General features: G+C 44.4%; 1 protein-coding gene across 1 annotated transcript; it reads right to left on the bottom strand.

Annotated features, from left to right (window-relative positions):
* Positions 1–1,479: 1,479 nt before the first annotated feature.
* LOC309860499 (ATPase PAAT) lies at positions 1,480–16,153 on the bottom strand. The gene is made up of 6 exons (XM_082722709.1): positions 14,221–16,153; positions 13,398–13,601; positions 12,224–12,296; positions 9,767–9,973; positions 7,898–8,352; positions 1,480–2,635 (listed from the first exon to the last, which is right to left on the bottom strand). Exons 1-6 carry the CDS (start codon positions 14,382–14,384, stop codon positions 2,401–2,403), a joined length of 1,338 nt encoding a protein of 445 aa, XP_082578835.1. The 5' UTR covers positions 14,385–16,153; the 3' UTR covers positions 1,480–2,400.
* Positions 16,154–16,640: the final 487 nt, after the last annotated feature.

Raw genomic sequence — 16,640 nt, 5'->3', positions numbered from 1 at the left:
TCCCCGTGGTGCTAAAGCTGGGGAGTCTCAGGGCAACTCGACGGGTGGGGGGGGGGAGTGGGAAAGTGCAGTGGCTGGGCCCTGGGCCCAGATTCTGGACCAGGTGGGGGCGACTGGGGCCCAGAACGGGAGTGCAGAGGTCACGAGCCCAGGGGCGCTTCCTGCCGCCCCCGCTGGTCAAGGCGCGCCACGCTGGGGGGTGCCTGCCCGCTGGGGGGTGCCTGCCCATATGCCCGGGCGGGGGAGCGGGTCTCTGTGGCCCTCACGGAAACAGAGGGGAAGGGGGACTCCCACGCTCCCTGGACTTCTAGGGCTACGGAGAATCCTCTGCATTGCTCTTGGTGTGTGGAGAGGGAGGGCCTGGCGGCGCGGCAGAGGGAGGGAGTGGAGGTGAGCTGTTCACACTTAGCCGCTGCCTGCGTGCCGGGCCTGCGCCAGGCGCTTCCGTTGAGAACACGGGAACCCCCACACCAGACGAAGGCTGTGACTCCCCATTTACAGAAGAGACTGAGGAGAAGAAATAGTGAATCGCTTGTGCAAGGTTCCACGGCAAGTGAGGGGCTCGGTTGGAGGTTGGAGGGAGAACTGGGGTGTGTCCGCCCTCGTGTTTCCCTCCAGGGCGCCGTGGCCCTCCGTCGGGATTCTGGGGGCGTTTGGACAGACCCTGTCAGAACGGGCAGAAAACAGTCATCCTGCCCTGCCGCGCCCGACGCAGGGCCTGGGACTGTCCTTATGAATGAGGACGTGGGGCTGTGAGGGAAGGAAGGGGCTGGGAAGAGGCTAAATCCGCTTTACCTTGAGAGGGGGCCGGGGAGGAAGAGTTGTTCCCGCTTTCAACAGCCTTGGATGTCCAACGTCAAGGGGAATGAATTCTAAGTAAGAAGCTCCCACAATTCCCACACGGGCACGAGGAACAGGAGAGACGGACGTGGAAGGCGAGGGTCTTGGGTTCCAGACCCACCTTCCCCCAACCCCTGACTTTACAGAATCGTTGGCAAATCGGTTCAGTCTGAGCCCTGCTTCTTCGGGACAGTGAAGAGATCCTGGATGCTGGGTGGTTGACAAGGGGGTGAGGACAGTAGCTGTTAAGGTTTGAGAGGTTTCCATGAAGACAGATGTTTTCCTACTTTGTAAATTGTGAGGCTAACGTGAGCCCTGGGGCACTCTTCCGGGTGAGACGCATTTCTCCTGGAGAACAAAGGAAATCTGATGCTACTGTGATCTATGCTGTGAATGTCCCTTAAATTAGAAAAGACTAGAAAAGGTGAGATGCAAATCCTTGAGTGACTGTGGGTCACAGCCTGTTCCCTGGAGGGCAGTACTGCTGTGCTACGGAACCGAACAGAGTATTGAAATGAGCCCTTATTGTAAAGAATAAATTCACCAAAACATCACGTTAGTGTGAAATGCCCCACTTGCATAAAAATAAAGCATTTTAAGCAAAGATTCATTGAAAATAAAGCATTTCCATTACTTAAGTAGTTTCCAAAGCAGATACGTTTATTTTTAAGTGCAAATACATCACTCTTCAACACATACACAACAGTTCTAATTTCCGAAAATGACATCTGCTGGAGAGAAGCACAATCCTCTCGATTCCCACGCCTCAATCTTTCCATGCGCAAGCGCAGTGCATCTCAGTTTCAACACCCCAGAGGAGAGCCTGGGAGGCACCTGCCACCGCTCATAAAAGGCAGAGTTCCTTATACTTTCTGTGTTTACTGAGCTAAAACAAGAGGCACTCTCCCATTTTACATCAAACACTAGATCTAAGATAATCCAAACAAGGAATAGGCCAGGTCTGATTTTGACTTTCCAACTTCCAGCTACAGTGAATTGAGACACGTAGGAGCAGCCACAGGAGGGGCCCCATGTCTTCGCACGTCATTCACACTGCCCTCTTACTCATTCTCTGAATTAAACACTACAAATATAGTGATCCCAGTGAGAGGATTTTAAGTATCCAATTTTCCATGAAAAATCAATTTGAAGAAGAAAAATCACCCAATACTTTAAGCATTTATCATACTTCTAAGACTACAATATAAACCCCTTTATAAATAAAAATGTACTTTATCAAACACGTAATACAACAGCGACTCATGAATGGCCTTAAAAACCTTTAACATTCTTAAACACTTAACCCAGAAATATAGATAAATTTCTGTTAAGAGTAAACAATATTGCGAACAAAAATAACGGATGACCCTATCAGGTTAATCCTCGTGCACAGCCCTGGACTAACAGTAACAGGTACACTTAAAATGAACACTGAGGTCACTCGATGTACGTAAGATGATGCCCTCAAATGACATTAAATCACGGCCTTGAACTTTGGGGGGTTAGGCTTTACCATAAATACGTAATAAATATCTGTAGCACATCCTACAGGTTGAGCACTTATCTCTCTCCATTGGAAAGCCTTTCTCCAGAGTCACACTGTGTCAGGGCCGTCCCGCGGGGTGGGGAGGGGGGATTCTGCAGCAGGTCCATCAACACAGCCATCTTCCTGTCCACGTGCTCCTGGAGTTGACGTATTCGCTGATCCATGGAGTCCACAAGCTTCTTTTCCAGCAGTTCCATATTTTTAGTAAGAATCTTTTCCAAGTAGGAGCACACGGGTTGCTCTCCCGTTCTAAAAATAAATTAAAAAACCAGTGTAACAATTATCCCTGATATCCTAACAGAAACAAGCAAACCATACGAAATGAGCCCCCAAAGTACAATGCGGAAATCTGTCTCCGCAACGCTGCCGGCTGGGTACGAGGGGTTTCCGGTGCCAACATCCATCTACAAGGGGCAATGACAGCCCTAAGCGCCCAAAGCGGGCCGCATGTCCGATTCTTTCCACCTTTCAGCACACAAGTGAAACGAGGGCACGGCGGCGAGAGGGAGTGTCCCCCTCACAGAACATGTCTCTACAAAGGGTCTTGGATTTTGAGCCCCAAATCAAAACTGATCTGCCTCAATGTTTCTTAAGGTCTCCACGTATGTCTTCCAAGAACTTCCCCAAGCAAACCCACAATTTCAAGGTTTGTTTCTTGTCACCCGCACAACCTCACTAAGCACTGGAAGGTTCTCTTCTAACCTAATATGAAAACATGTAAAAACGAACGTAACTGGAATGGGCAGACAGAAATAACAAACTGAGAAGGGGAGCCTGGGTGGCTCAGTCTGTTAAGGGTCTGACCTCAGCTGGAGTCATGAGCTCAGGGTCCCTGCTCCAGAGGGGTGGTGCGTGGGGGAAGGGGGTCTGGCTCTCCTCTGCCTCTCCGTCATGCATGCGGTCTCAAATGAATAAATAAAATCTTAAAAAAAAAAAACAGTAAAAGCAGTCCAGTTTCTCAGGTTCACAACCAATGCACACCAGGGCAATGAATCTCAGGGCATGGTCCACAACACCCTGGGTACCCGTGACTTGTTCAGCTTCCACCAAGTAGCAAGCGCTCTTATACGACGACCAAGATGATGTCTGAACCCTTCACCTTGGATCCTCAGGAACATACGGTGACATTTCCCAGAGGCTACACGAGGTGTGATGTCACCATTTGGGTGAGCAACAGAAGCTGTGATCGAGTGTTCTTCAGTGTCTTGGACTGTCCAAGGCCAGTCAATTTAGGGTCTAAATAGTGTCTTCAGCATGAACTCCGTTTGTTCTCAGCACTTCTGCACCCTCATCGGCTAGTGAAGCCACATGCTGGAGGGCAGCACAGATGAGACCGCGAGCAGACGCTAACATCGATTCTACATATCACCTAACACCATTCGGAGTTGTTCTTTAGAAAATACCTTCTTCATAAAAATTGTTACTAATATAATGGGTTTGTTATTTTTAAACAAATGAATCCTTTCATATACTCTATATAAAGCTTCTTCACAGTCCTCAATTATTTTTGAGAGTGCCGAGACCAAAAAGTTTGAGAATCCCACTCTAAAATATATGAGCGGTTTTTCTAAAAACCATTATTTTTTTTCAATTAACTCTAGCTTCAGAGGAAGTTGTAAAGATACGAGAGTTCCCCAGTACCCTTCCCTAATGGTCCCAATGGTCACATCTCACCCAACTCTGAAGAATACAAAAGTAGAAAATGAATGTTGGGGCAGTGTGCGTGGGCGCCGTCCTCCCACACGCACACACGTTCACGTGAACATCACAACTGAGATCACAACTATTCCTTCACCACAAACATGTCCCCACTGTCACAGCCACTCCCTAATGCCCTCCAGTCCTGACACCTACAGCCAGCAATACGGTCTCCAACTCTACAACTCTATATTGGGAACGTTCCACAAATGCAATCTTGGTGTGTGACCTCCTGAGATTCTCCTGTCCCTCAGCATAGAATGTCCTCAGGAGCCATCCAAGTTGCTGCGTGTGTCAATGGTCCGTTCCTTTTTATTGATTAGCATCCTGTGATATGAATATACCCCAGTTTGTTTAACTGTTCATCTAGTTTAAGACATTTGGTTGCTTCCAGTTTGGGACTGTTATATAGACATAAAGCTGTATGAAGAACTGGGCATAGTTTCTTGTGTCAACAAAAGTTTTCATTTCTCTGGGATAAATGCTTAGAAGTAGGATTGCTGGATCACACGGTTAATGTTATGTATAGTTTTCAAGAAACTGCCAACATATTTTTAGGGTGGCTGTAGCACTCTCTACTCCCCATCAGCAATGTAGAAGAAATCCAGTTTCTCCATATCTGCATCCGCATTTGGAATTACCATTTTAAAAATTTTAGCCTTGGAATAACTGTGAAGTAGTACCTTGTGGTTTTAAAATGCATTTTCCTAGTAGACACAAAGTCAATGATGATCATCTTTTCACGTGTTACCCTTTCTACTAAAATGTCTGTTGCCCATCTTCTGATTGGATTTTTTTCTGAGTTCTCACAGGTACTTAAGTATAGGTCATATGTTAAACTTGTAGTTGCAAATATTTTCTCTCAGTCTGTAATCTGTATTCTAGTCCTCAGAGCAGAGTCTTTTACAGGCAGAAGTTTTAAATTTGATAGAATCCAACATATCACCATTTCCATTACTGTGATTCTGGTGTCGTCAAAGCACTTTTCCTAGTCTTAGGTCCCCACAATGTTTCCTACATATTACAGAAGTTTTTTATTTTTAAGATTTTATTTATTTCACAGAGAGAGAGATCAGAAGTAGGCAGAGAGAGAGAGGGAAGCAGGCTCCCTGCTGAGCAGAGCCGGATGCTGGGTTCGATCCCGATGTGGGGCTCGATCTTAGGACTCTGAGATCATGACCTGAGCTGAAGGCAGAGGCTTAACCCACTGAGACAGCCAGGTGCTCCGACATATTACAGAAGCTTTATATCTTTATGTTTTAAGTGCTTGATCCATTTCGAGCTAATGATCCATTTTGAGGTATGTCTAGGTCACAGTTATCACAGTTCATTTTTTTTTTTTCTCTTTGGCTATCCCACTGTGGGAGCATAGCATGTGTTTAAAAAAAAGACTACCCTTTCCCCGACTTGCTTTTGCACCATTGTCAAAAACCAGTTGGCCATACTTGTTGGGGTTATTTCTGTGTGCTCTATTCGACTGATCTGTGTCTCTGTCCCTCTCCCAATACCATGGTCTTAAATACTGTAGCTATGTAATAATATGCTTTGAAATAATGATTTCTCTCACTACTCTTCTATTTCATAATTGTTTCAGCTATTCTAGTTCCTTTTTCTTTCCATTTCCACTTTATAGAATAATCTTGACAGAATAATTTATAAAAGATATTTTGAATTTTAGAGGAAATAGCATTAAACCTATGGATTAATTTTGGGAAAATGGATAGTTACTGTATTGAATCTTCAAATTAATGAATGGTATGTCTCTCCATTTATTCTGGCCTTCTGATTTCTTTCCTCATCTTTTAATTTTTAGTCTATGGACCCTATCTATGTCTTGTTAAATTTTTATGTTTTTGTAATTTTTTTTAATGGATCCACATATTTTACATGTATTTTTATGTATCTTACTTTCTTCGGAGCAATCTAATTTTGTTTGCAGGGCATACTGGCTTCATAAAATGAGCTGAGAAGTCTTTCCCCCTCTTCTTTTCTGTGAAGCATTTACAAATGGTGTTCTGTGAAGATTTGGTAGAATTCTCCAGTGAAAGCGCTTGGGCCTAGATATTTATTTTATGTCAGCTTGCAAATTATGAATTAAGACTCTTTTTTGCTTATTTTATCTCTGTTGAATTTGGTATTGTGTGGCATTTGAGGAATTCTTTTCTTCCAAATTGTTAAAGTTATGAGCATAAAGTTGTTTGCAATATTCCTTTTTTAAAATGGACTTAGGATGTATAGGGACATCTCCAGTTATATTCCTTATATTGGTGAGTTGTGTCTTCTCTCTGTTCATCTTTGCCAGGCATGCTAGCCAATCTTACTAAAAGTTTATCAATATCATTGAATTTCTTCACAGATGTTCTTTACTGTTTCCTTGTTTTTAATTTTGTTGATTTCCACTCTTTTCATTTCCTTCTTTCTGCTTGATTTGGATTTATTTTTCTAGGCTTCTAAGTGACAAATTCAATTTCTTTAATGGTTATATAGGACTGTTTCATCTCTGTCGTAGCTTTGCATTACTGAGCCCGCCCCTTTTCTAATGTATTAGTGCCATAAATACCCATCAACACTTGTTTACTAGCTGCCTCCCACGGTTTGATCTACTGTATTTTCAAGTATTTTTAATATTTCTATTGGGAATTCCTTTTTGAACCACAGATTTAGGAATGAGTTGTTGAGTTTCCAAGTGTCTGGAAATTTGTTGTTATTGTGTTCATTACTGGTTTCTAGTTGGGATTCATTTATGGTCACAGAATATACTTTGTGTGATCTCAGTGCTTGATTAGGTTACTTTATAACTTATCATCTATCATTGTGACTCTTCCACTGGTACTTGAAAAACATGTGTATTCTGCTATTCTTGGTGGAGCCTTTTATAAATGTTACTCAGATCCTGATGGCTGGGATGGAATGGTTTAGTTCCAAACTACTCATCTTCAGATGAAAACTCTAGGTTACAAGAGATTAAAACTGTGACAAAGTAAGTACATCAAAATGACAACCTAAGTCCCGAATTCTAGTCTAATAGATTATTTTGGCAAACTATATGTACGTAAAGCATAGGGAACATACTAAATTCTTAACCTTCTCTTACTCAAACACGTGCTGTTAAAGCATGATATTACAAGATCAGGAGATAAGATCCTATATAGTATAAATAATTACGATCTTAATACAGTTTTGGTTATGCCAAAAGTAGCCCAGGCCAAACATGATCAAAAAAGAAATTCTGTTATAATGACATGCTCAACATATGCAGCTGAAGAACATTACAAACATAAATAAAAACAATGTAAAGCTAGGGCGCCTGGGTGGTTCAGTATATTAAGCATCTGCCTTCAGCTCAGGTCATGGTCCAGGGTACTGGGATCAAGCCCTACACTGGGCTCTGTGCTCAGTAGGGAGCCTGCTTCTCCCTCTCCCTCTGCCACTCTCCCTGCCTGTGTTCCCCCTGTCGAATAAATAAAATCGTTCAAAACAAAACAAAAAATGTAAAGCTTGAGTCCCCAACTCCTCTCCACTCATAAAAATAACTTTTGACTCTAACGTCTACCTGATGGTCATAAGTGGTCCACAAAATCCCTGGGAAGGGCCCCAAATCTTCACTTTTAGGTACCTCTTTCAAAGCAACCAATTCTATTCTGCATAATGGTTATTCCCTGTAAGTGAATTCATGGTAAAATGTATAAGCTCCTAAAATTATTTCTGAAAACAGGTTTTTAGGCAGTATACATGGAGACAAGGCTGTTTCCCTTCAGTTGACTGTCACACCTACCTAATCTAAAGCACGTCTGTCTCAAAACAAATACTTACGCAACGCCAACAACGCCTTCCCCGGCCTTAGTGATGCCTTCCTGCCACTTGGCGCTATGTCCCACGCGGCGATGGTTAACCTGACTACATAAATTCTGGAGAAAAGGCAGCAACTCAGAGTTAGGTATGTTTGAGATGTCACTTGCTTTCTTCGGCAGGAAAGAAGAAACTGCATTTCTGAGGTCATTCTCCAGAAGGGAATGGTTTGGCGGCACGATGTTATAGTCTTTGAGGTGTGTAGTGTTTCCTCCATCCGGTGGCTGCGGACTTTTATCGATGCAAATGTTTAAGTCTTCCGTCAGGGCTCCAGACGTCAGTCCGGTTCTGAAAGGGAAAGGCGTGGAGGGGGACTTGTCGGAGGCTCCCGAAGCAGCTGAGGACTGCAGGTCCGCCACTCGTCTGTAGCCAGTATTTCCCAAAACCGCCTGAAGCTGCTCTCCCACGGGAACACAGTTCTAAGCAAGGGAAAGAAATACACGTTACTATTGGTAGTGGTGACGGCTAACTTTTGGGGTAACTACTGAGTCCGGCAAGGTGCCTTCTTTCTCTGATCCTCTGAACAGCCACACGAAGTAGGCTACAAGTACTACCTGATCTTAAGCTGAAGAGACCACAGCTGAGGTGAAACCAAGGCTAAAGGTAACCCGACTATGGGAACGCAGCTGGTAAGTGGCAGAACTGGGACAGGAACCCAGACCACCAAACTCCAGAGTCAAGACGTTTTTTCTTTCTTTCTTTCCTTTTTTTAAAGATTCTTTTATTTATCTGACAGAGATCACAAGTAGGCAGAGAGGCAGGCAGAGAGGAGGAAGCAGGCTTCCCGCTGAGCAGAGAGCCGGATACGGGGCTCGATCCCATGACCCTGGTATCATGACCTGAGCCAAAGGCAGAGGCTTAACCCACTGAGCCACCCAGGCGCCCCCAGAGTCAAGACTTTTAATGATTTCACTGCAATTTTCCCTAAAGGAAATATTAAATATTAGCATGCTTAGTAAAACTTAGTAAAAAAAATACTAAGTAAAACTTAGCATTAACGTCTCCACTGTAAAGGCCTCTCTTTTAAAATCTCCAACCTGTTTCTTCATAGAATCTTTGCACTGAAAAAGGTATTCTCAAACCACAGCATGCTTTTACCAAGTTAAACCTAGCATACTTATTTAAAATACTGATCCCTGGATCCCAGTCAAAAATGTGGCTGGGATATCCATTTTGTAAAAACTGGAAAGGATTCTGATACAGGTGTTCTGTGGATCATACTTTAAAGATATCCTAAACTTTTTTTTTTTTTTTAAAGATTTTATTTATCTCTCAGAGAGAGAGAGCGAGCACAGCAGGGGGAGTGAGAGAGGGGGAAACAGTCTTCCCGCTGAGCAGGGAGCCCAATGTGGGCCTCGATCCCAGGACCCCAGGATCACGACCTGAGCTGAAGGCAGACGCCTAATGACTGAGCCACCTGGGCGCCCTAAACTCTTTTAAAACAGCTTAAGTCTCACAAGTTTGACAAATTCTTCCATTATTCCCAATATTCCTTTTCACAACCATCTTCTAATTTTCTCTTTATCTCTGAGCTTCTTGAGAAAACCTTCTAAAGTGCTCAAAACAGTGCCTTACTCACTGAGAAGGTACTTAATAAGTATCTGCTGAATGAACATATGAGTGAGTAAATTCACAGAAAATTGTGAAGATCTGTAATAAGATATTTTGTAGAAGAGAAAGTCTACAGATGCTATTTTACAAAAGCAAATAAAGGTAGCAGTCAAATCAACAGTAAAAGTTCGAAGAAAAACTTTCAAGTCGATACATGTCCTTAGAAAAAGCTGTCATTTTGAGACTGTTAATGGTACCTGGAGGGAATCCATGTCCACCTACCTGCTGCTGAAATTTAACCATATTCATCAACTGCTGAGCACCAGGTGACAACTTGGACCCCATGGCCTCCATGAGAGTTTGGACCCTCTGCAGGTCTATCCTTGATCCTAGAGCAGGAGAGCTTGTTGAAGAATTTGCTGAAACCCGCCTCAACTGTACCACAATTTTACTGATGAACACACGCGGCTTTTCACCAAAGGAGAGCAACTATCATAAAGCAAGAGTTCCAGAAAATAATGATATTAAAAACAATCAGCATTTATAGTCACTTCTTGTTATCGCTTAAGATTGAAGCATTTGAGAATCAACAAATTAACTTTAAATACATTTTTCATTTTTAACTTTTCTCTAGCATAGTCATGGTCAGAAAAAATCCAAGTTATCATGAGGCTCAGAAGTATTTAAATAAAAAAGTCCTTTTAAACTAACAAAATACACATAAAATAGCAAATGGGGGTAAGGAACATAAAATAACATTTACTCACTTAGTTTAAGAAACTGAAAATAAACTGTACCAATCTGAGACCTTAACATACTGCAAGTTGCAATGTAAATATAAATATTTAATGAAAATAAGGCTGTGGAGAGCCCACGCTAAGTGTTTAGTGAAATATTAATTATCAGTCATTTAGAAGTTAAAACTGTAAAAGAATGTCAAGATGATCTTATATAACTTGACTATTTACTTATTTAAAAAAAAATGAGTTCAAGAGTGATTTTCTAACTTGTCAAAGGACACCAAGAAGGAAAGGTGGAGCTTTGAACCTAGTTCTTCCAGCTTTGACCCCAGTTGTTTTCCCAATACTTTATGCTGCTTCATTTTGTCCATGTTTCTGAACCAAAGACACTTCCTGTGTGATATGGACAACAAAGTAGCAAAGTGGAAAGGGACGAGGATTTAGAATCAGACAGACCTGCATACAATGATGACTCTGCAATGTACAGCCCATGTGATGTTGGGCAAATGCCAAAACTTGAGTGAGGAGCAAAATGAGGGAGAGTGAGAACCGTGTTTCACATGGTTGTTCTGAGGACTACTTCCTAAAATTTACAGTACCGACAACTGACTAAGGGCTCAAAAATATGCAGCAGTAGCTCTTGTTTTTATTTTAACTTTCCTATAGTCTTGCTCCAGAAGTCTTCATAAGATCCCCCTAAATGAAACAAGACTTGGCACTCCCACATACTTCCATAGAATCGTTTCAACACATTCACCTTCACAGACACATGATCCCATATATTACACAGAGACACAGGTGGATACAGATCCATGACCTAAAAACTCAGCCTGGCACCAAACGGGACTGTCATCAACAATTAAGTAATCATCACACTAAATTTATACATCTACATGCCAATCTCCTATGATCCCTTTCCTGCTTTTTAATTCCCAAGCATTTCTACTAAATATTATATTATAATATATAATTATATATAATATATAATAATTATATAATATACAATATAAATATTATAATATTTAGTAGATATAATATATAGTAGATATATAATATATAATATAGTAGATATATAATATATATATATAAATAAATATTCAGCACATACTGAATCTACATGTTCTCTGCCTTGCTCCCTAAAATACTAGCAATGTGAGGGCTCTGCTCCAATTTATTTTATTACTGCTAATTCCTAAATGCTTAGGGGAGCGAATGGAACTCTAATATTTGTTGAATGAATGAATCACTTCACTTAAATGACTTTAGATACTACTAGCATTCACTACCTAAAACAACATCAGTTCTGTGAACTTCTCTAAGTTATAACAAGCTCAGAGATAAAATATTTAGTGATGAAAATAATCCAAGGATTTATTGTCTTCAGCCTCCTAAAATAAACCTCAAGGTAGGTCCAAATGGGTGAAGAAATTTGCTCAAGGCTTTCCTGCTAGTTAGGAACAAAGCACACTTAAATCTGGGCTTACAATGTCTAGTTTGGGATTCTTTCCCTAGATTCTGATGACACCATTAAAGTTTGCTTTAATTGTAACAATTAATTAATTAGTTAATTAATATTTAACAACAGTTTTCATGCTGAGGACACCATTCCCAAGTACTTTAACTCTGTGATGCCTTTGCCTGAAACTTCTCTGTGTTCTTTGTGGGGTATTTTGGGACAAAATCTGCTTGTGGTTTTCACCTAAGTTTTATATAAATATAAAATATTTAATCTCAGTTTTCAAGGCTTAAAAGTACAGTATACTACTCTAAGAACAACAGTATATGTCATGGCATTGCCATAGCTAGTAAATGTTCAAATTTTAAAAGGAGAATGTTGACAATTTTTTAGAGAATTTCTTCTTATATGTTTACTAAGTATTTCTCAGGTAAAACCGGGGACCATGTAGGACATATCGCATTACAACCATCAGAAAATAAGTTTATGTATTACAAAAACAACTGTAGTTTTCAGATTACTTGTAATTCAATGATTACTTACCTTTATTTTACAGGCATGTGTGGAGGACTCCAATTTTAGGTATTTTTTGTACAAAATAATCTTTTCATCTTCACTGAAAATAAAAAAATAATTTTTTAAAACTTCCAGATACTATCACTTTTAATAGTTACATTTAAAAATGAAGGCAAGGACAATCCATAAATACTGACACTCAGTTTTCCTGGGGAGGCATAAGGAACTGTAGCTTCATATTGAATTGCACTGGGTAAGAATTCTACATCTGTCACTTACTACCTATATAAGATAGTTCAGTTTGGTAACAAATGTATAATCATGTAGCACAGAGCATATTTTAAGATTTCTTTATCCGAGAGAAAGAGAAAAAATGAAGGCGGATGTGGTAGGGAGGGGCAGAGGCAGAATCTTAAGCTGATTCCAGATGAGGGGCTGGGTCTCCCCACCCTGAGATCTGACCTGAGCTAAATCCAAGAGCCGGTGGTCAATGCACTGTGGCACTCAGGAGGCCCCGCAGAGCACATTTTAAAGCTCAACAAACATATCCATTATTTCCAACATACCTGGTATGTAAAAGTTCATATTTTGGGCTCTATTAAAGAAAGACTAGGACAGAATCTTAAGAATTCAGGGAAAAAAAGTTCGGGGTGCCTGGGGGGCCCCATCAGTTAAGTGTTGGACTCCTGATTTCTGCCCCAGTCATGATCTCAGGTGGTGGGATCCAGTTGTCTGGGCCCCAGACAGCCTGCTTAAGATTCTCTCTTCCTCTGCCACTCCCCCCACCCCCCAAAAAAAGAATTCAGGGGAAAAAAAAACCCCCACCCGGAAATAGAATACCAGGTTAAATGTGGTGGCATGACATGGCACAGTCTGGGGATTCTGCATTATTCCTAATGGGCTTCCTACGAGAAAACGTGTTCAAAGATCCAGACTGATTAGTTTTTGGAACACAGACTCCTCTGTTTTCCAAAGAAACGTTTCTCAGAACATCAGCTCTGATCAAAGTCTTCCACGAACCAGTACGACCTGCACGCAGCCCCCTGCCTCACTGGGCCGGACGCCTCCACCCCGAGCGCCGTGGGCGAGGGACTCGGACCGTCTCCGGGACGCTCAGGGGAGACTCCCACTGCTCCGGGACGGCCCGCGCCAGGCCACCCGCCCACAGCACCGCAGCTCGGAGAGCCCCGCGCTCACAGACCTGTCGCCCGGGTCGCCGCACACGGCCTTGCCCCGGCTGGTGCCGCAGTACTCCTCTCCCACGTACACCTCCATGTTCCGGGCCGAACTCAGAAGGCCGACGGCCACGACCTCCTCGCCCCCGCCGGGCTCGCAGCTCAGGTGAAGGAAGCAGGGCTGCTCCCCGGGGCCGCTCGGGCCGCTCTTCAAAACCACCGGCTCGCGGCTGAAAGGAAACGCGTCCCGCGCGCTCCTCAGTCGGCCCGTCCGAACCCCGCTCGCGACCCTCTGGCCGGGCCGCGGGTCCTCCCGACCCACTTCGTCGACACGGAGGGCCCCGCGCCTGCCCAAGCACCGCCAAGCACCGCCCGACGCTCGGCACAGATTCGCCGCCCACCGCGTCCTCCGTCGCCGCCGCCACCCCCCGCACTCCCTTCTCCCGACGGGGAACGTCCCCGGGCCCCTGCGGCGCGCACCGCAGCGGGAGGCGGGAGGCCCCGAGAGGCCCCGCCTATCTTCTCCCTCGGGAAGCGGACGGACTCTCGCCGGCCACACGTGCTAGCGCCGACGCGGGGGGACGCGAGGCCTCGGCCGGTGCGTTTGCGCCGGGGAGGGGGAGGCGGGGGCCGGTGCCGACCCCGCGGAGGTGCGGGGGCCGGGCCGCCAGCCCCGCGCCCGGCACTCACGCCCCCGGCCGCGGCTCCCGGCCCAGACCGGCCGCCCGCTCCGCTCCCGGGTCCCGGGCCCACACCCGCTCCCCGCACGGCCCCCGCCTGCCCTCCCGGCCCCCCGAGGAGCGCGACCGTCCCGCAGCGGCGGCCCCAGTCCCCGCCGGCCCGGCGCACCCCGCGGCAGGCGGCGTCAGCGGTTCCTCCCGGTCCAAGTCCCGGGCGCCGAGGTCAGCCCGGGTGAGATGGAGGCTGTGGGCCAGGACTCCGCGGGCCGCATCCCAGGAAGAGGCCAGCATCGGGCGGCGGGTCAGTCCCGCGTCCTCGGCCGGGGTCTCCATTCAGCCTCCCCCAGCCCAGGCCGAGTCCGGAACCTCTCTTTCAGGGCTTGCGTTTCCGCCAGGACAGAAGGGAGGCGAAGAAGGAGAGCGACTTCCGGCTCGCCTGGCTTCAAACCTAAGACCGGCCGCTCCTCGCCCAGTGGGGAAGAAAACCAGGTGCCGGAGACACGCATGCGCGCGCCGGTCGGCTTCGGCCACGCGCTTCCAAACCTGCGCGGTGGAAGAACTCGAGGGCGGAGCATGCGCCCCTACGGCTCCCGGGCCTAGGGCTGGAAGTGTGCGCAGGCGCGGCGCGGGCGCGCGGGAATCCGGCGGTTTTTGCACATGGGCCCGCGAACATGGCAGGCCGGGGCTGTGGGCGACGGTTGCCGGGCGGCCCGGGAGGGTCAGTCTAATGAGGAGAGTCAGTGGTCAGGTAGGAGTGGTGCGGTGGCCGCACGCGCCGCGGAGGACGTGCTGCGGACCGTCGGTCTGTCTGCGGTGGACGCTGCGGCCTTCCTGCCCACAGCAGCGGAGCGGGCGGCGGGTGGGTGGCTGCGGGCAGCTTGGCGGTAGCAGGCGGGGGTCGGCAGGAGCGCGCGGGAGCAGACCTCGGGGCTCTGCTGGAAGAGCCTCTGAGCTGGGGCGTGAAGGATCTTTAACGTCTGGGTCCGAAAAGTGGAGCAGATGGAGCTTCCTACTTGCCCCTTGGGGTAGGAAGGTAACTGGTGCCTCCCTGCTCCTTCCTGTTAACCTCATCTTGAAAAAGCTGATGGTGAGATTCAAATAAAACTCGAATGTAAGCGATCTTCGAATCTGGCGGTATTCTCTCTAGAAAATAGAAATCTCACTCTTTCTCCTGGTAATTTTTAGGACTTCTTTTTCAGGGTTTTTGTTTGTTTGTTTCAGTGCCAAATAGTTTTTATTTTGTTTTTCTTAAGGGCTTATGTGTTATGTCAGGGTAGGTACCTAGTGAGAACACAGATTTCCCTCATACCTGAAAGTAGACCGTTCTTTTAAAAACTTTTCTAGGCTGAAATGGCTTGAAGGGAAGAGTATCCTCTGCTTTCCAAAGGTTCCAGTATTTCCCCTTTGCTTTTTACAAAAACCTACACTAGTGCCCGTTTTGGATAACCAAACGGAAGGGGAACAGGATTTCATTTTTATGAAAATAAAAGCTTACTGTGTTAATATAGGTCTTTCATTAAAGCTAAGTGGTGTTTTGCAAAGTTTGGGAGTTACTTACACAATACCTGTTTCATTGTTTTTTTAATCTGTGGAGCGGTCTTAGAAAAGTTGGAATGTAGGTTTTTTTTGTAAGTAATCTGTTATCCAGACTATGTATTAGATGGATTCACCAAGTTTGAAAGAGAAACCCCAACAAAGGATCAGATAAATCTGTAGACTATTCAGCAAGTTAGAAAAGTTAGAAGTCCTTGATTATACCTATCCTGGTTTTAATGTTTTCAGAGATTAGTACTGCAGACTTATTTTAAGCTGCCTATGGTAGTGGGTTTTCTTTTCTTTTCTTTCTTTTTTTTTTTTTTTTTTCCTATGTACGTCCTGCCTCTATGGTCATAACTTAAATCCATGTTTATGTATTGGACAGTCTCCAGGGAAAATAGACTTTTTTTTTTTTTTTTAGAAGTACCAACCTGCAAGTTAATGAACAAGATGAATACTGTGAACTGGTTATTGACTTCCTTACACAAAGCTGAAAGCCACTGTTTAGAAAACTTGACTGCTATAGTCTTTCGCTTTCTTTCACTCCCGTATACCCAGTAAATCACCCCAAGTCTTGAGATATATATATATTATATTATATAACATATTATATAACATATACATATATAACATATATATATTATATTATATAACACATATATATTATATTATATAACATATTATATAATATATTATATAACATATTATATGTTATATAAAATTATATACAACTATATGTATAAATTATATGTATACACACATATGTGTGTGTGTGTGTGTGTATAATTTTTTAAGGCAAAATTTCCTTTTTTCATCTCTGCCTCTTCTGTTTCCAAGCACTAACTTTCATTCAGATAGTTTCAGGAGCTTCTTCACTGGTCATTAGTTCCCATTTTCATCTTCTTTTCTTTTTCTTTTCTTTTCTTTTTTTTTTTTTTTAAGATTTTATTTATTTATTTGACAGACAGAGATCAGAAGTAGGCAGAGAGAGAGAGTGGAGGAAGCAGGCTCTCCGCGGAGCAGACAGCCCGATGCGGGGCTCGATCCCAGGAT

This window comes from Mustela nivalis (assembly GCF_964662115.1).
Source record: "Mustela nivalis genome assembly, chromosome: 2".
NCBI lineage: Eukaryota > Metazoa > Chordata > Mammalia > Carnivora > Mustelidae > Mustela > Mustela nivalis.
This window is presented reverse-complemented; position numbering and strand designations above follow the sequence as displayed.

Bases quoted from the DNA above. Each gene is read 5' to 3' on its own strand.
- LOC309860499 (XM_082722709.1), bottom strand. From the start codon at position 14,384: ATGGAGACCCCGGCCGAGGACGCGGGACTGACCCGCCGCCCGATGCTG. The intron at 13,602-14,220 runs GTGCGCCGGGCC...GTTTCCTTTCAG, and splicing joins CTGACGCCGCCTGCCGCGGG to CCGCGAGCCGGTGGTTTTGA. The intron at 8,353-9,766 runs GTAGGTGGACAT...TCCCTTGCTTAG, and splicing joins TGGTTAAATTTCAGCAGCAG to AACTGTGTTCCCGTGGGAGA.